Source organism: Schistocerca americana, chromosome 11 (assembly GCF_021461395.2).
Source record: "Schistocerca americana isolate TAMUIC-IGC-003095 chromosome 11, iqSchAmer2.1, whole genome shotgun sequence".
NCBI lineage: Eukaryota > Metazoa > Arthropoda > Insecta > Orthoptera > Acrididae > Schistocerca > Schistocerca americana.
The window spans coordinates 76566258-76593299 of NC_060129.1; the positions used below are offsets into that span (position 1 = coordinate 76566258).

At 40.3% G+C, this 27042-nt stretch overlaps 1 protein-coding gene across 3 annotated transcripts in view; it reads left to right on the forward strand.

Moving 5' to 3' along the window:
* LOC124553802 (sorting nexin-13-like) overlaps window positions 1–27042 on the forward strand; it is a 419627-nt gene that overhangs the window by 146647 nt on the left and 245938 nt on the right. For all 3 annotated transcript variants that reach the window (XM_047127777.1, XM_047127778.1, XM_047127779.1), the window contains exons 8-9: window positions 14241–14354; window positions 23828–23957. In XM_047127777.1, coding sequence (XP_046983733.1) covers window positions 14241–14354; window positions 23828–23957 — 244 coding nt within the window. The remainder of the gene's footprint in view (window positions 1–14240; window positions 14355–23827; window positions 23958–27042) is intronic.

A 27042-nucleotide genomic window follows, 5' to 3' on the forward strand; every position in this document is an offset into this window, starting at 1 on the left:
AGTTTTACATAAGATATATATCACATTATAAAAAATAGTGAAAAACATCAATGCCAACATAATTTTTCTTAATTATGGCTTAATTAGTGAATGCAAAATAATTCTAGCTTATATTGGGCAAATATAACATACACGTAAACAAATGAAATAATAAATCTTATGAAATTTAATGTATTATAAGAAATCACTCATTTTGTGCAGGTATACTAGATACAATTGGAATTATAAAAATTTCAGTAAATTGCCTCTTCGGAGAATATTTTATTAGAGTATCAAAAAAGGAATGTAAAACAAGGGGGTTGTTTTATTTCAGTGTTTATAAAGAGTATAGTGTAAAAGTTTGAAGTAAAGAACTTGTAGAGATTTTTGGTAACAGTATTAAACAACCAGTTGTCTTTATGTAGTAGTATAGGTTACATTTTTGCCTTGGGCAAATTATCAGTAAGAACAGTAGTTTTTCCCCATTCATTGCCAAATAAAAAGACAATATGCATTATTACACCTAACAGAATACTACTTCACAGTAACATTACTATTTCTACTTAAGCGAAGACTACTACAACCACCGTACCTAGCTATGTCTACGACTCTTGTTGCTGTACAACTTGTTTCTCTTCTGTCGCCAGTATATGCTACAATTAATCGAAACAGATTATAAATGGTAATAGCACCAGTTTTTCTCTGCCATATTCCACAATGCACTCTACAGCTCTCCGGATCCTAGGCACACCCAGCTGTTTCCTAGGACACTGTGGGGAGTGTTACAATAGAATCAGCCTTTCCAGTTCTCTGCAGTTAGCAGGGGAGACCACTCCTGTTCTTGGGGAGCGTGCCATCCCACATCATCCCTGTTTTAGTTCCTCGGATGGTTAAACACGACCAGTGGCTGCACTACCACTCTGGTGGTGGTAAGATTGCCGTGCGTATCCTGTCAGTTGTTTGTCTGCTGAAATTGTTAACGTCAAATGCTTTCACTGCATTGCTTCTTGATATTGTGTCGTAACCTTCCATACTGCAGTATGAGACCGTCTACAAAGAGTGTCTGCAATATTGTTCGGGGTCTGCCGTACTGTCTCGCAACATAGTATCTCCTTAACGATGAGTCTTCTTTATCGATTCAGTTAGTGCTTATCAGTATCGGCAACACTGGTATTGATGGAAATTGCCAGGTAGCATGTGCTGGTATGCCTCCTTCACCGTATGCACAAGTGGAGGTTTTGACTTACCAGAGAGTGTGAGGCCTCGTAAGGGGATCGTGTGCTTTGTTGCTACTATGTTTTTTATGTTTTGGAGAAAAACGTAGGTACACCTCGCTGTTTGGGCATCGTTCCATCATTTCTGCCACAAAAATAACAACATCCGGGTATACAGAATACGTTCTTAGATATGTGACTGGCCATTTATGTGGACAGACGACACATTAGCTGTCATGTCAGTGCAAAATGCCACATGGTGGTTGCAGTGAAGTTGGTGGATCATGTGGCTGCTTACTGTGTTTGATTGTGTAGGAGATGCCTGTGATGAGAGGAGTGGAATGGGTGGAAATGGAATAGGGGCAGCACGGAAGTGGAGGAGGGGAGGGGGGGGGGGAGGATTGGGGAAAGATGGCTGATTGGTGGGAAGGAGAGGCAGTACATTTACAACATGTATTCAAAAACACATTTATTGCTAATTGTACAACATTTGAAGCATCACCTCCTCTCAAAATAGTCCCATCTACTTGGATAATGCCTTTCCTATTGTTTCTTCCACATCCAGAATGCCTCCTGGAACACATTTTCTGGGAGGCATGCAGGTCTCTGGTAACATTGTCCTGAACTACCTCTGTGGTTTGGAAATGATATCCTTTCAACGTGGTTGGTTTGGAAAACAGTAAAAAGTCCGCTGGGTCTATGTCCGTTGAATACAGTGGATGAGGCACAAAAGCAGTGTGATGTTCTGCCAGATAGCTGCAGACGAGGAAAGGTGTGTGAGCCAGTGCATTGTCATGATGCAACATCTAAGTCCAGTTTTCTCACGATTCAGGCCTAAAATGCTGCTCACTTTCAGCAATCGTTTGAACAGCTGGACGATTAATTTTCACGAATCACAGCGTGAACTCGCTCGACACGTTCACCTGTCGATGTGAAAAGCGATGCAGGCTCGTTATTGTCATCGACCGACATTTACCCTGTTGAAAAAGCTTGAGCCAGCCAGAGCACTGAGTGCATCTCACAGTCCCGCCTGTCTGCTTGGTCAAACACATCCAGTGTCTCTATGGAAGTTTTGCCAAGTTTGTAGAAAAACTTCACATACAGATGCTGTTCTTCAAGCTGTTTCCGTATCACTTTGGCACCAATGTGATGAGCAGCTTGTGCGGGTACTCACTTAAATAACTGTAACTCTCTTACTAACAGTCAGAGCAAAACGCTGCAAACAGTAATTTGTCGTCTAAAGCTGCTGCTACGTGTGCTCATTAACTCCAGTGCACTTCCTCTGCCAGTTGGCACACTATTTCAAAAGTTCAGTTTCTTTTTTAACACACAATTCACCGTATGGGTTAGGAATGTGGGCCTCGTTGCGCTCATTGTAGCACCAGTAGTGGGAGATACGTGGCATCTAGCCTACATCTACAGCCAACTCTTCGTGCAACCGTACAGTGTGTGGCAAAGGGTGCCTTGTACCACTGGTACCTATTTGCTTCCTTGCTCCACTCACAGCTGACGTGAGGAAAGAATGTCTATCTGTATGAGCCCAGATATCTCTTGTCTTGTCTTTGTAGTCCTTATGTGAGACCCAACGTATTGGCAGTAGAATCATTCAGCAGGCTGTCTCAAATGCTGGTTCTGTAAACTTTCTCAGTATTATTTCTGATGAAGAATGTTTTCTTCTTTTGAGATACTCTCGTTTAGGTTTGTGGAATGTCTCCATAATGCTCATGTGTTGATTGAACTTAACATTTGCAAATCTAGTAGCACACCTCCAAAATACTTCAATGTCTTTCCTTAATCTGACCTGGCAGGCATCCCAAACACTGGAGCAGTATTCAAGAATGGGTCATGCAAGTGTTCTGTATGTTGTCACCATTTTAGATGAGGTACACTTTGCTAAAATTCTCCCAGTAAACTGTTTTCGAGCATTTGCCTTTCCTTCAACTGACGTTAAACACTTTGCAATAGTACGCTGACATGACTCTGTGGAGATGTGTACCACTAATACTGTGATCAAATGTGGCAGGATTCTTTTCCCTCCTCATCTGGTTTGACTTACACTTTTCCACATTTCTGCCATTCTTCACAGCAAATACAAATTCTGTCCGAGTCATTCTGTTTCTCCAACAGTCACTCAGTGATAGCACTTTCATGTACACTGCAGAGTCATCAGCAAACAGTTACCAATTGCTATTTTTATGTGTGAGGTACAGACATAGAGAACAAAAGTGGTTGTACCCACTTCCCTGTGCCACTCCTGATGTTAGCCTCATCTTCAATGAACACTCACCAGCCAGTAAAACTTCCTTACACCTTTGACAACAGCATCTGAGTATTGAAAATGTTAGCCACGTAGTCCATCTTTCAGAGGCTCAAAGAGATGGAAGTCTGAAAGAGAAAAATCGGGTCTGTATGGTGGATGTGGTAACACAGTCCAGCCAAATTTTGTAATGAGTTGTGTGGTCGCAAAAGTGGTGTGGGGCCTGGCGTTTATCATGTCCCAGCTGAAAGTCGGTCTCCTTCACTGCCCTCACCTGGAAATTCGGGCTTTCTGCTTAGTCAGTGTCGTCTTGTAGCGTGCTGAATTGACAGTTTCTCCAGGCTCCTGGACTCCCAAAAGAACCATATCCTGGCTATCACAGAAGACTGTGCACATTAATTTGCCCGCAGATGGCTGTCTCTCAAATTTCTTATTTGACAGAGAATTTGCATGATGCTGTAATATCTCTTTATATTCTACTAATTATCCCTGCACAATTCTATGAGTGAGTTACGTTTCCTACTTGACCATCTATATACTCGCAGAATCGATGCGCAAAGTAGTACAGTACTATTACTATTCCATGAGCGCATAATTACTCTTTGTAATATTCTCTCTGGTGTGTGTTGAGAGGACTTCAAGGATCTTCTCCGTGCCGAATAACCGCATTGAATAATTGTAATTTTGCTATTGAGATTACTGGAAGAAAGAGATTGGAAATATATTGTTTGCTAATCAAGAGAATATATACTGAGCATTTACATCACAGGTGTGTAAGGAATTTCATTATATATGTATTCTCTAATTGGAAATTTCCACGGATGTGTCATTTCGTTGGTAATCAGAAGGGGACTTCTGATTAATTGGAAACGAACCTGCAATTATTAGATCCAAGAGCTCCATTATTTCATCGGGTAACTAAATTCTATCAAAGCAAACTTTCCGCTTGATCTGAGGTTTCCCGACTGACTACGCAACACAAGAAAACCAAGACATTTTATTTACACAGGATTGCAGATCGCTTCGAATCATCGAGACTACGGACATGGAGAGTCATCGTCCGATTCTGATTAAACAAGTAAAGCTTAGTTATAACTTTCTTGAGCGACTGTGATGACTGTGATATGGGTGCTTATGAATGAGATCATGAATAAAATACTAATAACTAACTTTCCTCCTCACCAGCAACCAGTATAAACACAATATTAATTAAAATTCTAGTGCTATTCTGTGGACTGTCTTTTGGATTCTGGCTCGTAATGGTGACACCACGTTTCGTCTCCGGTGACGATGCTATTCGGGAAATTGTCACCTTTAGCTTCGTAATGGCCCAGCGGGTCCTGACAAATTTCCTATCGATGAGTTTTTGGTTCTTCTGTAAGCGTCCGCGGGGCCCATCTTGCACAGTCTTTGTGATAACAGAGATGTTCCGAAATTGTTTCCAAAGAATTACAGCTGACATTCAGATTTGTACGCAATTCTCTGCATTATCCACCGATCACCACAGACAAGTTAATCGAGATATTCTTCGTTGCAAGGGATGACAGCTGTGTAGGGTCGACCGGGCCTTGGCGTCTCACGCACACCCTTTTCACCATCTCGGAAATGCTGTACCCGTCACCTCATATTGCTCACATCTATTGTATTGTCTCCGTACACCTTTAGCAGGTGTCAGCGGATTTCAATCGGCTCAGGAATTCAATCTTGCATTGTTGTTTTATACGCGCATCCGCATCGGACTCCATTTTGGAACACTTCTCTGCTGGCACCAACTGCCATAGAACAAAGAAACAGCCTGCAAGTGAAAGAGGATGGTTCAAGCGTTACTGCTTAACCGGGGACATGAGGTGCGGACATCCAAAGTCTCCGCAAAAAAATAGAAGCCTTTACTTTCAGGATGACCCTTGTAATTTGGTTTGAGCCTTTGATTACTTTACTGTACCTCAAACAAAAGCATCATCAGCAAACATTCTAAGAGTCCTGTTGAAATGGTGTCCTAAATCATTTGTGTAGATTAAGAAGAGCAGGTGTCTATACACTTCCTTGGTGAACACCCGATGTAATTTCAGTTTCACTAAGTGGCTTCCCATCAGGAATTGCAAACTACAGTCTCCCTGACAGGAAATAATGATTCCAGTTGCATATGTTTTAGGTTCACTGTATTTCGGATATACGTTTTCGCATATAGCATAGCAGTGTACAGAGTAAGAACTCAAGAGAGTGATAACAGTGACGTGTAGGAATGGGAGACTGCGAGGAAGAGGACGCCATTGTGGGATGGGTGAAGAGTGGTGGTTGTGGGTTTGGGGCAGGGGCAGGGGCAGGGGTAGGGGGTTCGTGGAGAACAAGTCTGGGAGGTTCGTGGGATCGAAGGATGTGACGACAACTCGCATCTGCTTAGCTCGGAGCTCCCGGTGGTGGGGGAAACACCTATAAATGCTGTGGGTTGTGAAGCAGCCACCAGCGTGTTCTGATACCTGCTGTCAGCTCTGCTCTTGTGCCGGGATGGTTCCTTTCAAAGGGCACAGCCGACTTCCTTCCTCGCCCTTCCCCAATCCGATGACACCAATGACCTCGCTGTCTGGTCTCCTTCCCCAAAAGCTCTGCTCTTGGCCGCAGTTTGGCTGTGGCCGTTCATTCTGATTCGCAACGTTTACTTACTTACTCGATTGCTGGTTGTGTTTCCTTGGTGGCCTGTGTGGAATTGAAGGTTCTATGATCTAAAATTACTTTTTCTTGCTTGGTCGTGCTGTTCAGTGATGAACCCAGACCACTTAGGTTAAATTTTTCACCATTCCACATTATGTAAACCAAACCTTTTCAGTGGACTGATGGGACTAGTCTGTCTCAACTACGAGATTCTTACCCTCATTGAGCGACGAAATGCCCTATCTAGCGCAGCAATGAAATACACTGAGGAGCAAAAGAAACTGGCACACCTGCCTAATATTGTGTAGGGCACCTTGGGAGCATGGAGAAGTGCCGCAATATGACGTGGCATGAAATTGGCTAATGTTTGAAGTAGTGCTGGAGCTGATTGACACCGTGCACCCTGCAGGACTGTCCATAAATCCCTAAGAGTACGAGGGGGTGGCGATCTCTTCAGAACAGCAAGTTGCAAGGCATCCCAGATATGCTCAATAATGTTCATATCTGGAGAGTTTGGTGGCCAGTGGAAGTGTTTAAACTCAGAAGAGTGTTCCTGGAGCCACTCTGTAGCAATTCGGGATGTGTGGGTTGTCACGTTGTCCTGCTGGAATTTCCCAAGTCCGTCGAAATGCACAATGCACTCGAATGGATGCAGGTGATCAGACAGGATACTTACGTACCTGTCACCTGTCAAATTGCTACCTAGACTTATCAGGGGTCCCATATCACTCCAACTGCACATACCCCACACCATTACAGAGCCTCCACCAGCTTGAACAGTCCCCTGCTGACATGCAGGGTCCACGGATTCATGAGGTTGTCTCCATAACCATACATGTCCATCAGCTCAATACAATTTGAAGCAAGGCTCGTCTGACGAGTCAACATGTTTCCAACACCAACAGTCCAATGTCGATGTTGACAGGCTCAGGCGAGGCATAAAGCTTTGTCTCTTACTATTATCAAGGGTACACGAGTGGGTCTTCGGCTCTGAAAGCCCATATTGATGATGTTTCGTTGAATGGTTCTCACACTGACACTTGTTGATGGCCCAGTATTGAAATGTGCAGCAATTTTGCAGAAGGGTTGCACTTCTGTCACATTTAACGATTCTCTTCAGTTGTTGTCGGTGCTGTTCTTGCAGGATCTTTTTTTAGCCGCAGTGATGTCAGAGAGTTGATGTTTTACTGGATTCCTGATATTCACGGTACACTCGTAAAATGGCCGTATGGGAAAATCTCCACTTCATTGCTACCTCGGAGATGGTGTGTCCCATCGCTCATGCGCCGACTGTAACACCACGTTCAAACTCACTTAAAAAATCTCGATAACCTGCCATTGTAACAGCAGTAACCGAACCAACAACTGTGCCAGACACTTGTCATCATACATAGGCGTTGCCGATTGCAGTGCCGTATTCTGCCTGTTTACATCTCTCTGTATTTGAATTTGCGTGCCTATACCAGTTTTTTCGGCACTTCAGTGTAGCAAAACCAGTTGCAATAAATGTTTTCACAGTTCATAATGTTATCAGTAACAAACCCGACTACAGAAAAAAGAGTAAAAGATGTGTCCAAAAAGAGTTAATGCAACAGCAAAAGACGGTGTACAGATCTGAAATAACACTATGAAAGGGAAGTTGACCCTTTTCTAAACAGAATTTTAACGTTTGATCTAACTTGGGTCCAGTCGAGAAGGCAGTAAGTGAAAAAAACTCGACAGCAATGAGTTGGTCAAAGAATTTGTGGAAAAGTGGCTCAGATAACAAGACAAAGACTTCCAGAGTGAAATTTTTCCTTGTAGCGGTGTGTGCACTGATATGAAACTTCCTGACAGATAAAATTTGTGGAAACATTTCCCAGGCTGTAGCAAAGCTATGTCTCCGCAATATCCTTTCTTGCAGGAGTGCTAGTCCTGCAAGATCCACAGGAGAGCTTCTGAAACGTTCTGGAGGTAGGAGGTGAGGTACTGGCGGGGTCATTCCATGTCAAATCATCCAGAAATTTTAGGAAATGACAGCCATTGTGAAGCAAATCCTTGAAATTTTGGGTGGTGGAAGTTTACCTAGATATATTCACATTTCCAAAATGTAAATGTTGCAGCTCAATTACTTTTTCACTTGCAGTAAAAAGAAGTTGTATAGATTCAGGAATTCAGGCTTTCATAGACGAGCTCCTTTATATTTTAAAAATGCAATAGTTCCTAGAGTTTTTGCTGTGGAAGCTTGAATTTTCTTTTAGTTAAGGAGGGAGGTTTATATTTTTTTTAGTCATGCTTCTTGTAGCAAATATCGATCATCTGCATCTCAGAAAAAAATAGTAAATAATTTCTTTTAAGCAAAATCCATGCATGGACATCATAAATTTTTAAGGTATTGCCGACTCATAGATACCTTTGAAAAATTTACAGTATCATTATAAATATTCCATTATGTCTCAGAATAAGAATCAGGTTGTAGAAATAATGGGAAGTGTGAAAAGCAATGTTATTGTAAAAGAAATATTGAATTTGCTAATTCATGACTACCGTGGCACCAGTAAATTGCTGAAGTTGGCTTCCCTGGATTTCCCTAGGCACAAATCATATCTGAGAACACTGTTTTATTGTCACTCTATGTACTACATCACCCAGTTCCTTTGTTTTGCCTCGTGTTCACTGAGCATGCAGTTCTGAGCTCTTATACTGAATTGTACCCAAAGTCAGTTATTGGCTAAAAATTCAATTGTTGCAGTTTTTAACTATTCATTCCAAAGCAAAAGTAAGTCCCCTAATGTTACGGTTATAATGTGAAATACTTTTGTAACGAAACAAGGGATAGAATGACTTTTTATTATTATTTAATTACTTTTTAGGTTACACCAATCATATTTTGGACTTTTGGATTATTATTGACAAATATTGGTTTTATGACTGAAGCAGTATGGAAAGTACAAGTAGGCACAGTTCTCTTGGACGGTATCTGCAAGATATATGTGATAATGCCCTGACTTGTGTGAATGAACTGACAAGTGAAGAACAAGAACTTTTACCATGGCGAAGCAACAGTCATTCATACTGTGATTTAAGTGTTGTGTGTGTGTGTGTGTGTGTGTGTGTGTGTGTGCGTGCGTGCGTGCGTGCGTGCGTGTGTGTGTGTGTGTGTGTGTGTTAAACACAAAGACAGGTACCTGCACAGATTCTCTCTACATAAGAAAATTTACTGTGATCCCTTCAAGTGCCATAAACGAACTGTTTCATCTGGACTGTATGAAATTAGTTTAGAAAAGGCAAAGACCTTCAAAATGAGAGGCTTTAGCATTATTCCTGGGGAGAAAATGTGCCCAACCTGTATCAAATTTATAAATGAAAAACAAGCAAGTGGCGACTCATCACCAGACTATATCAATGACAGTAATGTGAGGGTGCAGACTACTGAAAAATCTCTGCTCAATACTAGCTTAACTAGCTTAGGAGTATCTCCTGCAAAGCTGCATTCAGTTGCTCGCAATAGACGGTATGCAGCAGCCAAACGAACTGGGGCTCTGAAAAGTGAAACTTCACATACGTATCAAGTTGAGCTGGCTGCTGACGCAAGCACCATCCCTGACAGTGATTTAACAGAACTGGAAGAAGAGGCAAAACATTATGATGAGCTCATGTACAGAATCAAACAGAAAATTGAATATGCAAATAACCGTGAAAAACTTCAGTTACTTACTCTTGTGGCGGCAACTTGGTCTCGACAGAAAGTCAGTTCCAAATTTCGCATTTCTGAATATTTGGTATGACAGGCTAGAGCTCTTTTAATGGAGAAGGGTATTTTATCGATGGCTGAGCAAGAAAGAGGGGAGACATTGCCATATGGTACAGTGCAAAAAGTAGTGTGTTTTTATTTGGATACAGAAGAATAATGCCCGAGAAAAGACAAAATGAGCACCAGCAAAAAAACCTTTGAACAAAAGTGTCCTGTTTTAAGTAATTTAACTGAACTGTATTCTCTCTATTTAAAAAAAAAAAATTATTATCCTGAAGACAAAGTAGGATTCTCAAAATTTGCTTCTTTTCAACCAAAACAGTGTATAGTTACAGGCTCTTCAGGAACACACACCATAAGTGTGTGCATTTACCACCAAAACGTTAAATTGCTTCTAAATTCCATTTCTGTTAAAGAAACATACCAAGATTTACTTAAAATAACAACATGTTATATAAATAACCGACCCTGTATGCTTCGTCTGTGTGAAAAATGCCCCACCAGTTCATTGCTTCAAACCCACTTAGAAAATGAAATGAAGACTATATGACCCTGATGAGGTGGTTCAGTACAGTCAATGGGTATCAACTCACAGAATGACTTTAACTGTTCAAATAATTTCTCTATCAGAACTCTGTTACACACTAATTAAGAAAATTGAAAAACTTACTCCACACTCTTTTATTTCTCAATCACAGTCTGATTATCTGAAACCATTGGAACAACGGCAGCTGCACTCTTCACACTGTCCATATACAGGGTGTTACAAAAAGTTACAGCCAAACTTTCAGGAAACATTCCTCACACACAAATAAAGAAAAGATGTTATGTAGACATGTGTCCGGAAACGCTTGATTTCCACGTTAGAGCTCAATTTAGTTTCGTCAGTATGTACTGTACTTCCTGGATTCACCGCCAGTTGGCCCAATTGAAGGAAGGCAATGTTGACTTCGGTGCTTGTGTTGACATGCGACTCATTGCTCTACAGTACTAGCATCGAGCACATCAGTACGTAGCATCAACAGGTTAGTGTTCATCACGAATGTGGTTTTACAGTCAGTGCAATGTTTACAAATGCGGAGCTGGCAGATGCCCATTTGATGTATGGATTAGCACGGGGCAATAGCCGTGCCGCGGTACGTTTGTATCGAGACAGATTTCCAGAACGAAGGTGTCCCGACAGGAAGACGTTCGAAGCAATTGATCGGCGTCTTAGGGAGCACGGAACATTCCAGCCTACGACTCGCGACTGGGGAAGACCTAGAATGACGAGGACACGTGCAATGGATGAGGCAATTCTTCGTGCAGTTGACGATAACCCTAATGTCAGCGTAAGAGAAGTTGCTGCTGTACAAGGTAACGTTGACCACGTCACTGTATGGAGAGTGCTATGGGAGAACCAGTTGTTTCCGTACCACGTACAGCGTGTGCAGGCACTATCAGCAGCTGATTGGCCTCCACGGGTACACTTCTGCGAACGGTTCATCCGACAATGTGTCAATCCTCATTTCAGTGCAAATGTTCTCTTTATGGATGAGGCTTCATTCTGATGTGATCAAATTGTAAATTTTCACAATCGACATGTGTGGGCTGACGAGAATCCGCACGCAATTGTGCAATCATGTCATCAACACAGATTTTCTGTGAACATTTGGGCAGACATTCTCGGTGATGTCTCGATTGGGCTCCATGTTCTTCCAGCTACGCTCAATGGAGCACATTATCACGATTTCATACGGGATACTCTACCTGTGCTGCTAGATCACGTGCCTGTACAAGTACGACACAACATGTGGTTCATGCACGACGGAGCTCCTGCACATTTCAGTCGAAGTGTTCGTACGCTTCTCAACAACAGATTCGGTGACCGACGGATTAGTAGAGGTGGACCAATTCCGTGGCCTACACGCTCTCCTGACCTCAACCCTCTTGACTTTCATTTATGGGGGCATTTGAAAGCTCTTGTCTACGCAACCCCGGTACCAAATGTAGAGACTCTTTGTGCTCGTATTGTGGATGGCTGTGATACAATACGCCATTCTCCAGGGCTGCATCAGCGCATCAGGGATTCCGTGCGACGGAGGGTGGATGCATGTATGCTCGCTAACGGAGGACATTTTGAACATTTCCTGTAACAAAGTGTTTGAAGTCATGCTGGTACATTCTGTTGCTGTGTGTTTCCATTCCGTGATTAATGTGATTTAAAGAGAAGTAATAAAATGAGCTCCAACATGGAAATGAAGCGTTTCCGGACACGTGTCCACATAACATATTTTCTTTCTTTGTGTGTGAGGAATGTTTCCTGAAAGTTTGGCGGTACCTTTTTGTAACACCCTGTGTATTACAAAAAGGACAAACAGTTGCAAGCAAAAAGTATTTGTATTGTTTCTCATGATGTTGCCTTGGTGTACCAGACTCAGAAGACTGTATTGAATTTTTTAAAGTGTGAATTTTCAGAAATTCATCTTGTGTGTGTATGTTGAATATTTCTCTGATGGTTGTGCTGCACAATATAAAAATTGTAAGAATTTCAGAAATATCTGCTACCATGAACATGACTTCAACATAAATTGCAGCTGGTCCTTTTTTCTACGAGCCATGACAAATCTCCCTGTGATGGTATTGGCTGGCACTGTTAAAAGACTTGTCACAAAAACAAGTTTGCAAAGAGTTTATAAAGATCAAATACTTGAAGCTTCACAGGTATTTGATTTCTGTCACGAGTACCTGCAAGGAATTACAATTTTCTTTGTTTGAAAAGATGAAATGGTAAAAAACAGACATTATCTTCCTCAGTGCTTCACAAGTGCAAAAACAATTCCTGGGACATGATCTATGCATCACATTGTACCAGTATCACCAAACAAGATTGGAGCAAAAAGGCTGAGCTGTGATACAGATTTTAGTATCTTGCATGATTTCTCAGATGCACGTCCACCACTAATGCCAGAATGCACTGTGCAGCCCAACTGCTGTTGCATGTGCATATGACTCTTCTTGGTATTTGGGAATTGTTGAGAAGGTGAATTGTAAAGGAGGAGGTGTTACAGTAAGGTTCATGCATCCTCATGAATCATCCCCATCTTTCTATTGGCCTGATAATGATGTTTGTGATGTTTCTTTCTCTCATATTCTGTGAAAAGTTGATACCACCACAGCAACGGGCCGTACTTATTCTCTAAGTGAAGAATCCTCAAAGTTGGTGGAAGAAAAATGGTTCTCGTACAAAAAAATATTAGCCAAGCATCAAAGTGTCTTGTTACATGTGTAGTTCCGAATGAACTTGAAAGCAGATTGCAGCACCAGCATTTTGTGCAGTGTTGACAATATTGGCTTTTGACACGAAGCTTAAATATTATGAATAAAATGCTATGTATTTTTAAATTGAGTTAATTTGGTTATGACAGAGGTAAGAAAGTGTTCATATGGCATGTAATGTACAAGTTGCCCTATAATTTATAAGTGTAATTTTGTTTCATGTACTGCAGTTTTTGTTCAATTTGGGTATTGATATTTGTACTTACGTTGTCAATGTCTCTTGGGTAGTAATTGTATGCTTTGAAGTAACACATTGCATCAAACTTCCAGCAATTGCTACCACCAGAATGTTTATAAACAATAAAAATTGGCAAAAGTTCTTGACATTAGATACAAAAGCAGTACACAAAATCACAGTTCACGACTAGATAATGGGTGTCCGGCCCGGATGGCGGGACACTGAATGACCCGGCAGAAAAATAAAGCTTTAAGGATGGGTTGTGAGCTGTGGTTGGGTTGCTCAGTCAGTGGAGCACTTGCCAAAAAACTAGTTCATTATTGGGACAAGTGCACCATCTATTCCGCTGCAGGGTGTTTGCTAACTGTCAGTCCAATAAGATGAGGCCCACCTTTTAATTTTTACAAAAATAAGAAAATGGAAAAACGTTATTTGTAACAGACCATTTTACTACCTAGGCTGTAACTAAGCCATTTCTCAGCAGTGTCCACTTCTCGTGGAGTGCTAGTCGTGCAGGCTATGACGGAGAACGTTTGTGAAGTTCAAAAGATAGGAGATGAGGTACTGGTGGAAATAAAGCTATGAGGGCAGGTCACAAGTTGTTCTCAGGTGGAATGCTTGCCTGCGAAACATGAGGTTTTGGGTTTGAGTCCCAGATTGGCACACACTTTTAATCTGTCAGAAAGTTTCAAAGTAATTGTATTGTTTCTAAAAATATTTACCTTTAAAATTCTCAAAACCTTTTCCCACTTTGATGTTGTTAACTTGGAAACAACGGTTTGGAAGGATTCACCAGAATCTCGAGCTGACGAGGATCGCTGTTCTCCCGTATTTTTGTTCAGAAGGAGAAAGCGTATCCGTGCCTAACTGTATAAAACGGTATTGAGGACACAGCACTGTGTTTGTTTGCAGTGTAAGGAGATCCCACTGACGAGTGAAGCCTTCCTCACTGCGCTCCGCGTCACCGACAACCGCGACGAGCTGACGGCGACGAGGGAGATTGTTGTGAGGGAGATTGCACAGCTGGTAAGTACTTTGTCATTTGTAGATGTATGTGCCTACCGAGCAGCAGGCATCCAGAGCGCGCTATTCAATTTCTAACAGGTACTCCTAAATCTGGTAAACTATTTTCTGTCATTGTGAGTTTTACAGTATTCTTCATCCTTCCCAATGTGCTAAACAGTCTTTCAGCTTAAGCCACAGATGCAGGAAGGAAACAAAATGAAACATTGAATTTTCAACTTCTCGTGGCGTAATGAATAGTTAATTAAATTTTGGGTGTGCAATTGTACAAATAAAATTTCTTCCACTGATATTTCAGCCGTGTATCCTCCGGCCATCCTCAGAGTGAGTTGCAAGACTGACAAGATGCCAAGCGCAGCGTTATATGCTCCACCACAGCAGTACCTCTCCTGTGGATCACAGACACTAGTTGGCGGCAAAGAGATACACTTACACATACGCCACCTGTACCAAAGGTGTACAGATATTCGACTCGCTTATCGATATGTGTTCGGTGGCGGTGACACCGAGATGACTTCTCTGGAGTTTAATTACCCCAAGAACCAGATATCATGCTGTGTCCAGATTAAAATAATTATCTCTCTTTATTAGAGTATTAGCTAATCTAATCTCTATAGCTTCCTTGGAGACAGAATTACAGAAGGAAGAGGTGGATTTTAAAGGCCCCAGCTGACTTGTCTGGCTGTGATAACCGTGTGTATATTTCATTTTCCGCACATCTCTCATGATGACCAGTTGTTTGACCAGTGTACGACTTCTCGTAATTTCCACAAAGAATCTGATACACACCTGTGTTACGAAGCAATAGATCATCCTTTACAGAACGTAGTAAAGCTGTAATCTTCATGGGAGGCCAGAAGATCATCCTAACACAGTGTTTCTCGAGAATACAGCCTAAGGTAGTAATTCCTTCAGATCAAGTGCATTTTTGCCGTGTGTGTGTGTGTGTGTGTGTGCTCTTTCCTCGAAGATAGGCCATTTTCTCGAGAAACACTATGTTAAGGTGATTTTCCGGCCTCCCATGAAGATTGCAACTTTACTCGGTTCTGTATAAGAAAATTTATTGCTTTGTAACACGGGTGTGTAGCAGATTCTTTGTGGAAATTGTGAGAAGTTATGAATAGGTCAAACAACACACACTGTTCATGAGAGGTGTGTGGAACATCGAAGATTCACATGCTTGTCAAAGCCAGTCAAGTCAGCTGCGACCAGACATTGTATTGATGCAGGGCATTCCATGAACTACAGTGATGTGAAGATTTTAAAATCCACCTCTTCCTTTTGGGATTTTGTCTTCAAGGAAGTTATAGAGATTAGATTAGCTAATAATTTAATAAATAAAGATGATGTTTTTAATTTGGACAAAGCATGGAATCTGGCTCTTGGGGTAATTAAACTGCAGAGAAGTCATCATGGTGTCACCGCTGCCAAAAATACATCAATAATCGAATCGAATGTCTGTATGCCTTTGCCACAGGCGGCGCATGTGTAAGCATATCTCTTTGTTGTCAACTAGTGTCGAAAGAATTCAATTGATGGACTTCTGTTTATATTTAAAAAATGCTTGCTTTCGACAATCAACTGTCCGTTGTTAGCATGTGCTTGGGCTTATCCACAATACTGTGTGAAATTAAGTGAGAAGAAACTAGGTAACATAAAGAAATTGAAGTTACACATACCAACACACTGCACGACTGAAATGTAACTTGTTCTGTGGCAAAAATTGTGAGCCAAACGGGATTAATATCTTTTGTTACTAAGAACCCCTGGCAAAGGATAGCAAGAATGGGTCCTATAATGTTATCAGTTTAAAACTGATCTGTAGTAAAATTAAGTTTCTTAATTCATCAGAGGATACTAAAACCAATTTACTACTTTTTATTTTTCAAGTTATTACCATTTATTTCAGAAACAATACTTCTTTTTCGCTTATAAAAATGCCTGCAGTCTTTTGTACTGGTCTGATGTTATCGAACAAAATGTACAAATGCTCGAACAGTCCACGGGTGTACTACTGGTCCATAGTGTCCAACGGGCACAATATTTCGGCGATCAGACATGTCGCTATCGTCAGGTGCACTGACGAACTGCGCAGTGCACCTGACAATGACGACACGTCTGATCGCCGAAATATTGTGCCCGTTGGACACTATGGACCAGTAGTACACCCGTGGACTGTTCGAGCAAGAAATATGCTGGGAGAAACTGAAGAATCACAAGATGTACAAATATTTACATGTGGTAGTAGATTGTTTAAAAAAATAATCCATAACCCTCCTCACTAGATTATCCCATGCAGAATGTCTTTTTATTTCCTGGAAAATGTGACTGAGTGGCGATGTTTTTTGAGAAATAAATGTTTTACATATTGTAGAGTAGTGTTGACTTTTTGGAAAATGTTGTTCAGTTTCTTTCCAAACAGTTGTGCACTAACTCAAATTGAAAATATTACACCCAGAAGCAGCAGTTCAGTATTTAACAAGCTTTGTTGGAGCAGCTGTGCTAAAACAGCAGAACAAGGTGTGACCTCCAGAGGCAGAAATACTCTCCTGTATTTATTGTGGATAGCCCAGAATTTATTCATTCTGAATGTGGAGAAGGCAGCACAAGGAGAGATTTGGAAATGGAATGTAAGTTCAGGGAGAAGAAATAAATACTTTGAGGTTTGCTGGTAACACTGTGTGAATCTTTCAGAGCCTGCAAAGGAATGGGAAGAGTAGCAGAACAGAATCACTAGTCTCTTCAAAACAGGTTATAAGGTGAACATCAACAAAAGTAAAACAGACATTGTTAAATATAGTCACATTAAATCAGAAATGAGACACTAAACGTAGTAAATGAGTTGTGCTGTATGGCCAGCAAAAAACTGCTGGCCAAAATAGAGGGGATATAAAATGCAGTGAGATGATAGAAGGGCACTACTGGGGAAAAAAAGAAATAAAACAATACGAGCGAAGGAAAGTTGCTACTCCTTTCCTTCTCTCGTATTGTTACATTCCCTCCTGGATTTTCCAAAGAAATAAAACATTTATACTAATAATAAAACTCTAAAACTGTTCTGTGTACCTGTCTTATCTGTTTGAACATGCTAAAATCCAAATCTTCTAAATGATTTTCATGGGGTTTTTAGTATGTAACTAGAGTGTAGTTTGGGGCAATGCATAGGCTTTATTTCATAAATATTGGATCACGGAAAAAAGAAGATATCTTAACTTAAAGTTTTAGGTGTCTTCTTAAGTTTACTAATGCAGATGTTAACCTTAGTGACAGATGGCACTGTTAGTATTGTAGCACACCTAATAACCACTAGATGGCACTGTTAATTTGTTTTACCTTAACAACAGAAATTTTTAAAAAGTTTACATCACTGACATAATTAAAACCAGCATTCTTATCTTTATGACAACAAAATAAAATTGAGTTTACTTGGCTAGCATCTACAGATTTATTGATTTTGCTTTGCATATAAAATATTTAATGCATTTGCTGTGCTTATTTGGATAACTTTTATTTATATTTGACTTTTAGCCATGAAAAATGAATGTACTGAGAAAGTGATCTTATAAGGGTTCTGTTTTAATCGATTGAGTACCAGAACCCTAAAAAGCAGTGCTATGTAGAGTCCTTTCTTGAACTTCTGTGGTGAAGCTCAGATGTTTAGCTAGTCTTATATAAATGTATGTTAGAAAGTCGTTTATGAAGTCGTTTATCTGGATTGTAGTCTTCTACGGCAGTGAAATGTGTTCGATAAACAGTTAAAGCGAGAAGAGAACAGAAGCTTTTGAGATGTGATACTACAGGAGAATGCTGAAGATTAGGTTAGTAGGTCATGTAAATAAAGAGCCAGTAATGAATAGTATTGGGGAGAAAAGAAATGATGGCACAACTTGACCAAAAGAAGGATCAGTTGACGAGACATCCTGATGGCTTAAGGGACCGTCAGTTAGGTAATGGTAGGAAATGTTGGAGAAAAATAAAAGCATGGAACTAAACAGGAAGAGTTCTCTCTCAGTTGAGAGAGTCGCATCTGACCTACCTGAACTTCTAGACAGGAGATTTTAGTGTGTGCAGAGGGTGCCCGGTTCATCTAGTTATTATGTCAAGTGATCACACAACTACCATTTCTTCGTTCATTGTTGTGTGGCTCTTCTGCTCTGGTAACCATATTTTAGTAGTAAGCTAAGGACATAGCCTGCGTAAGCCGTTTTCAGTTTTGTATGAGTGTCTGTGTATGCTAAATTCATCTTCTGTAGCTTTTGCTATTTCTGTATTTTACTCAGTGTAACCACATTCATGTTGTTCAGTATTCATAGGGGCACTGGTTACTATGATTTTGACTGATGTACAAAACAACCACCACCACCACCACCACCACATGGGTAGAACTCTCTCTCTCTCTCTCTCTCTCTCTCTCTCTCTCTCTCTCTCTCTCTCTCTAGACCTTAGTGCACCACTGCCATCAAAGTGTGACTAATATGACTAGGTTACAGGAGTGCGGCTGCTGGATGTCATTAATTTCTTGTGACAATATTTTGGATGACAATGGGCTATCCGCCTTCAGGTGAGTTTTACACTAGAGATTGCTAGTGAATGTCATAGTGTTTATACTGAAAGATTGGCACACGCACACTGTTTACTGCTGCACGACAGCCTGCTGTCGAGTTCAGCGTCCACTGGCAAATGTTGCGTACGTGAGGCACGCAGGCATGCGCATAATAGTGTTATTGTGAACACACCCTATGTCAGATTGAAAGCCAGTGGAGCTAAAATTCAGGGGTAGGGTACACAAATTTAAAAAAAAAATAAGGGGGGGGGGGGAGAGGGAGGGAGGGAGGGAGAGAGAGAGAGAGAGAGAGAGAGAGAGAGTTGTTGTTGTGTCTTCAGTCCTGTTATTGTTGTTGTGGTCTTCAGTCCTGAGACTGGTTTTATGCGGCTCTCCTTGCTACTCTATCCTGTGCAAGCTTCTTCATCTCCCAGTACCTACTGCAGCCTACATCCTTATGAATCTTTTCAGTGTATTCATCTCTTGGTCTCCCTCTACGATTTTTACCCTCCACACTGCCCTCCAGTACTAAATTGGTGATCCCTTGATGCCTCAGAATATGCCCTACCAACCGATCCCTTCTTCTAGTCAAGTTGTGCCACAAACTTCTCTTCTCACCAATCCTATTCAACACCTCCTCATTAGTTATGTGATCTACCCATCTAATCTTCAGCATTCTTCTGTAGCACCACATTTTGAAAGCTTCTATTCTCTTCTTGTCTAAACTATTTATCGTCCACGTTTCACTTCCATAAGTCACTACACTCCATACAAATACTTTCAGAAAAGATTTCCTGCCACTTACATCTATACTCGATATTAACAAATTTCTCTTCTTCAGAAACGCTTTCCTTGCCATTGCCAGTCTACATTTTATATCCTCCCTACTTCGACCATCATCAGTTATTTTGCTCCCCAAATAGCAAAACTGCTTTACTACTTTAAGTGTCTCATTTCCTAATCTAATACGCTCTGCATCTCCCGACTTAATTCGAGTACATTCCATTATCCTCGTTTTGTTTTTGTTGATGTTCATCTTATATCGTCCTTTCAAGACACTGTCCATGTCGTTCAGCTGCTCTTCCAGGTCCTTTGCTGACACAATTACAATGTCATGGGTGAACATCAAAGTTTTTATTTCTTCTCCATGGATTTTAATTCCTACTCCGAATTTTTCTTTTTTTTCTTTTACTGCTTGCTCAATATACAGATTGAACAACATCGGGGAGAGGCTATAACCCTGTCTCACTCCCTTCCCAACCACTGCTTTCCTTTCATGCCCCTCGACTCTTATAACTGCCATCTGGTTTCTATACAAATTGTAGATAGCCTTTCGCTCCCTGTATTTTACCCCTGCCACCTTTAGAATTTGAAAGAGAGTATTCCAGTCAACATTGTCAAAAGCTTCCTCTAAGTCTACAAATGCTAGAAACATAGGTTTTCCTTTCCTTAATCTTTCTTCTAAGATAAGTCGTAAGGTCAGTATTGCCTCACGTGTACCAATATTTCTATGGAATCCAAACTGATCTTCCTCAAGGTTGCCTTCTACCAGTTTTTCCATTCGTCTGTAAAGAATCCGTGTTAGTATTTTGCAGCTGTGATTTATTAAACTGATAGTTCGGTAATTTCCACATCTGTCAACACGTGCTTTCTTTGGGATTGGAATTATTATATTCTTCTTGAAGACTGAGGGTATTTCGCCTGTCTCATACATCTAGCTCACCAGATGGTAGAGTTTTGTCAGGACTGGTTCTCCCAAGGCCGTCAGTAGTTCTAATGGAATGTTGTCTACTTCCGGGGTCTTGTTTCGACTCAGGTCTTTCAGTGCTCTGTCAGACTCTTCACGCAGTATCGTATCTCCCGTTTCGTCTTCATCTACATCCTCTTCCATTTCCATAATATTGTCCTCAAGTACATCGCCATTGTATAGACCCTCTATATATTCCTTCCACCTTTCTAATTTGCCTTCTTTTCTTAGAACTGGATTTCCATCTGAGCTCTTGATATTCATACAAGTGGTGAGAGAGAGAGAGAGAGAGAGAGAGAGAGAGAGAGAGAGAGAGAGAGAGAGAGATCTATGTGGCACTAGACGTGACATTAGTAGTAAAATTTTGTCATTGTCTTCACATGTGAACAACAAAGAGAACACATTATGATAAAGTAATATTTTTGTTACCTGCAAAGACCTGTGTTCTGCTTAGCTCAGGAAAGGGTGATCCGGGTTTTCGGAAGGCTGGAGTCTACAGAATACTGTGTCACTGTGGGAAAACCCACACTGTCCAGACCACATGCACAGTACACGGAATAGGCTCTGAACACGATCAACCACACCTGACGCTCACAGTGCACGAGTCATTCTTTGACTTGTTTTGCTGTGAAAGGCTTGGTCAGAATTGAGATCCTTTTGGTATTAGTTATTGAGAAACCTGTGGAAGTTTGTTCGGATAACCATATTAATTGCAATGGCTGCTTTCATCGGCATGAGACGTGTGGCACAGTTGTTTCTTCATTTTCTCACAAACACACACTTTCACCCCTAATGCCTCATCTAGTGATAGTTAATTTTACCACTGAATTCAAACTCCATGTGTCAGCAGTTTGACAGAGGGTGTGCATGTAATAACACTATTGCATGTGCGGCTCAGATGGAGCAACGTTTGACAGAGGGTGCTAAACCTCACAGTGGGTGGTTGTGCAATAGTAACCTATGCATGTGTGCCACTGTGCCAATTTTTGGACATATAGCGGCAATCACCAGCATGAAACTTACCTAAAGATAGCTACCTGGTCATCAGCCAAAATATCATGACAAGATGTCATGTGGCTGCAATCCTGAAAGGTCAAGGAATAGAGGAAAGCACCCTTAGCTGGACTCCTGTAAAGCAGATCCCACCGCCCCTGTTCTCTTTGATCTGCATTTTCCTGATCCGTAGACTGCTGCCTCTCTCTAGCAGAATGCACAAATTGCCCACTTCACCAGTTGCTTATTAGTTCACTGTTACTTGTTTTGACAGCCATAAAGGTTTTACAGAATGCCATATTTTTCATTATTTCTCGTTGAAGAGTAAGCGTTTCAGACCATGTGTGTTCTTGAATAGGAATGTTTACGGTTAGTGTTTATGATTAAACTGTTTCGTCCAGTTGTTTGATCAAAAATGTATACTGTTTAACAGTTTATTGGTTTAACAAAATTTAGGCTATAGTTGTGTAAATTGAACCCCTTTCAGGTGCCTAAACCAGACCACTTATTTTTTCAGCATTTAGAGTCTGCCTATATTAGTACACATTATTATTCTCTTGGGGTTCTCTTGTTGATTCCACGAGGATAATGGGAAATATTTATCAAAGAAAGTGGAGTTCATCTAAAATGACAAAAGCTGTCAATGCCGTTCAGAAAAAGATGATGGGTTGAAAGATGCTCAGTAAGCAGCTACACATTCTGAAAACAACATTTATGAGGTTGTCCAAAGCAAAGTGTGATGTATGTTAGGATAAGAGGGATCGGGGGGAGAGAGAGAGAGAGAGAGAGAGAGAGAGAGAGAGAGAGAGAGATCAGCCAACCTATAATTTCAATGTTGGGTAAAGTTCATGAAGACCTGGTTTACTATTGTCTTACTATGAGAGTTTCTTTCTTTATGCTTACTTGTAACGGCTTGTGAAGACCAGCCATACAAGTGGCATACAGAAATAACATTGATCACATTCTCAGACACAAAATTATTGGGAAACGCTGTGCTAGTATTTTTCTTAAATATCACAACCTGGAACTATCAGAAAGCAAGCTTACAGCAATATCCTATAGCACAGCTCTTGAGTGCAGCAAAGGAAAAGCAGATAACTTCTGTAACACACTGTTACATTGTACCTAGTTTGATATTAGATGATGATTTCTCTGTTTTGATACCTCTTTCTAATTTTATTTAGTTTTGTTTTGATTATATTTACAAGGAGTCTGATTTTGGCTACTACTTTTCAAACAGACTAAGGTTTTTGAAAATAACAGCAGCTCCAACTTGGCTTCATATTTTAAACAGGTAAAAAGCACACTTGCAAGATATTGGCCAATCCCTTGTGAAAATTTGGGCCATAGTTCTGAGAGCACACAACTATGACCTCCTGAAAGTACAGCTTCTAAAGCTGCGCTGTTAATGTGAAGTACACTTGCAGGATCTGTGCTATTCTTCAACTTGATTGGCATGATTAAACTGTAAATCAAAATTCATTAACTTCATTTTATAATAATTCTTTAGTTCCTTAGGTTTATTTGCTTAGATTTTGATGCATTTATAGAACAGCAAAATATCAACACTAGAATATTGTTAAAATAATACTGATCGAATATTGTTAAAATAATATTCAGCATATGTGTGCATGTAGTTGACTTACTACGTCTTCTTCTTCTTCTTATTATTATTATTATTGTTATTAACGTAGAATAACATGTTCTCTAACAAAATACGTGTCCACCTCTCCCTTCCTCTTCCCTCACCTTCAATACCTCGTAAATAGCAGGTTCTGGTTCTCACTTCTCTGCATACTACTTCATGCTAGATTGGTTGCAGGAGGCAGAGTGAATGACAGACAACCAGTGTGCACAAGAGTTTAAAACCTGTACTTTTGGGAGGTCATATCTTCATACTCTCAGAATTATGGCCCAAATTTTCATACAGGGTCAGTTTGTGGGGTGGGTATCTTGCAAGTTTGCTTTTTTCTCCTTAAAATACAAGGTACAGTTGACATTTCCTCGTACGAATAAACTGTAAATGGTGCTTAATGCTATAAAGTAAATATTAGGTGCTTTTGAATTTTTAACTTTTTACTATTTTCTATTTTTTAAAATAAAAAAGAACAATGTCAGAGTCCTGTTTTGTGCATTCCTGTCTGCTAATTACGCTGAGAAAAATTTGAGAATAACACGTGTGGTTTCCCACAGAGGTCTCGCGACTCTGGCGGGGAGGACGACACGTGGGTGAAGCAGCAGCTGAGCTCCCTGCAGTACCTGCGGAAGGTTGTCGACGCGCGCCTCCAACGCCTCAAAGACGGTGCCGACTCAGATTCGGCCGGTGAGTCTACTGCTGCTGTGTGTGTCACACTCTGGTGCCTGTGTTTGGGAACTGGGTGGGGGGGGGGGGGGTGGTGTTTGGCAACATTGCATACCTTGCAACAGATTGGGCCAGGATATGCACTTCTCGTGTTAAGTGGGTAGTAGTACGGGAGATGACGCCTCTGATGCCACATACTCTCTGCCCCGTTCCTCTGACTGTGGCGTGTGGTTTATTGGTTTTAGCCTGAAAACTAACTAATGGGAAGATCTGCAGCTGTTTTTTTCTGGACAGTACTGCAGCAGACACCACTGATGGGTCTAAAGACTGCACAAGACATTATCTCGTCCCTGCCGAAAACATTACAAATTCGGAAGTGTTGTAGCTGTTACGTTGTGCATCCGTCCATCAGAGCTAGGGAAGACAGTGTTAGCTGCCAATGTGAGTAAGTCTGAAGTAGATGTCTCCAGTGAAATGAAGCGACTTAAATCACTCCAGGACAGATACTGTATCAATTAGATTCCTTTCTGAGTTTGCTGATACAATAACTCCATATTTAGCAATCACATACAATTGCTTGTTCTGTGAAAGGTATGTACATACAGACTGGAAAGTTGCACAGGTCACATCCTGAATTACAGATCTGTATCACTGACGGACATTTATTTGTAGTAGGATTTTGCAACGTGTACAGTGTTCAAACCTTATGAATTACTTCAGAGGAAATGGTCGATTGACAAATACTCAGTGCGGTTTCAGAAAATATTGTTCTTATGAAACAACAACTAGCTCTTTATTGTCACGAAGTAATGAGTGCTGTCAACAGAGGAGTTCAAATTGATTCTGTATTTCTAGGTATCTAGAAGGCTCTTGGTGCAATTCCTCATAAGTGGCCTTTGATCAAGACTGCATGCCTGTGAAGTATCGTGTCAGTTGTGTTAATGGATTCGTGTTTTCCTATCAGAAAAGCTGCAGTTTGTAATAATTGATGGAAAGTCATTGAGTAGAATGGAAGTGATATCAGGCATTCCCCAAGGAAGTGTTGTATGCACTCTGCTGTTCCTAGTCTATATAAAAGATTTAGGAGACAATTTTTTTCTTCCTTCCAAGATTTCTTTCCAGATGATGATGCCATTTGCCATTTAGAAAAGTCATCAGAAGATCAAATCTAATTGCAAAATGACTTAGACAAGATATCAGTTTGGTGTTAAAAGTGGCAATCAACTGAATGATGAAAAGTGTGAAGGCATCCACACAGGTACTAAAAGGAACCCCTCTAAATTTCATTTACACGATAAATCACACAAATATAAAGGTTGTAAACTCAGCTAAACACTTAGGGATTACAATTATGAATAACTTAAATTGATCACATATATAATGTTTGGAGAAAGCAAACCAAAGACGGTGATTTATTGGCAGAATGCTTAGAAAATGCAACTGCCCTACTAAAGAGCCTGCTTAAAATAGGCTTGTCTACCCTTTTCTGGAGTACTGCTGCCCAGTATGGGATCCACATCTTTTAGGATTGACAGAGGACACCAAAAAGGTTCAAAGAACGGCAGCTGATTGTGTATTATTGTGAAATAGTGGGGACAACGTGATGGATATGACATACGAGTTGGGCTGGCAGTTATCAAAAAATAGATGTATTTCCCTGAGGTGAGATTTTTTCACAAAATTTCGATCACCATATTTGTCCTCAGAATGTGAAACGATTTTGTTGGCACCCACCTACATAGGGAGAAATGATATACGTAATAAAATAAGAGAAATCAAAGCTTACACAGAATGATTTGCTTTCTCCATGTGCTGTTCGAGAGTGGAATGGTAATAAAAAGCAGGAAGGCATTTTGATGAACCCTGTGCCAAGCACCTAATTGTGAATTACAGAGTAGTTGTATAGATGTAGGTGTAATTTGGCAATCGTCTTCCCTGGTTGCTGCATTATTGTGAACTCTGTCTTTTGCAGTAAGATAGAAACAAGAAATTAACACTGACCCTGATCGTGTGTACATTATATGAAATAACAGTTGCATTAGAATCTGCTTCAAACATTGTCATGAAGGTGCTGTAGATTGTACTGTAATCACAGCCCACCTGCATTTTGTCAAGCACACAGTACAGTTTTGTGGGGCTTTTCATAGATCGTACTTGCAGTGATTCATTGGACACAAAAGTGCACTCACAAGAAAATTGTTTCATTGTTTCTAGACATAATAAAAAATGTATAAAATTTCAGTCTACTTGACTAATTAATTATGAGTTGAGGTGGACCTTTATTAAAACAAAAATTAATGCATGTCATTTAAAATTTATTACTCAATAAAAATATAACTTTTAAAAAAATTTTCGCATGTAAGTAAATAAAATAAACCTAGTATGCAGTTTTTACTATTTTGTAACGTTATCACATATGTTACTCTTGATATACAAAAGTTTTGGTCCTCTTTCAACTCCATCTGGGAGAAAACCAAACCACAATTCTTACACATTCATATTTCTTAAGTCCAATTTTTTCCCTAGAATAGACCAACATCTCTCACTTACAAAAATTGCTTGAGCTCAGTGTTGTTCTGCATAAAAACTAAGAAATCCACTTCCAAGATTAATTCTCTTTGATTCAGCAGCTGCTCTTGGGTGACAATTATTATTAACTCCTTGCATGTACTGTTTCATCACATTGTTCATAGAGAGAACCTCCATTTTCAAGTAAATAACTTCGAAAAAATCTCAAAATCTAACGCCAGGTTTAGAATCGGCAAAGAAAATTCCTTTGAGATGAGAAACTTAACACTTTGATTCTCTGTCATTTTAAATTTGCTAAAAATTTTGTACATTTTGTACTGCTAAGATGACTCGCAGGGCTGTGGAAATAATAGTGAGCTAAAGTATGTATATATGCAACATAAAAACTCTTTAAGTTAATGTTAAAATAAATTAAATAGTGCTAGCCTACAGGCAACTTAATTATGTACTAATATACATGTTTTCTACCTCATTTTGTCACCTCACATCTCTAACAGTTATTGGGGAAGGGATGCCTTTACTGCTGACGATTTTCTAATTTTTCCGTACAAAATCACAGTGAAGTTTTATTCGATGA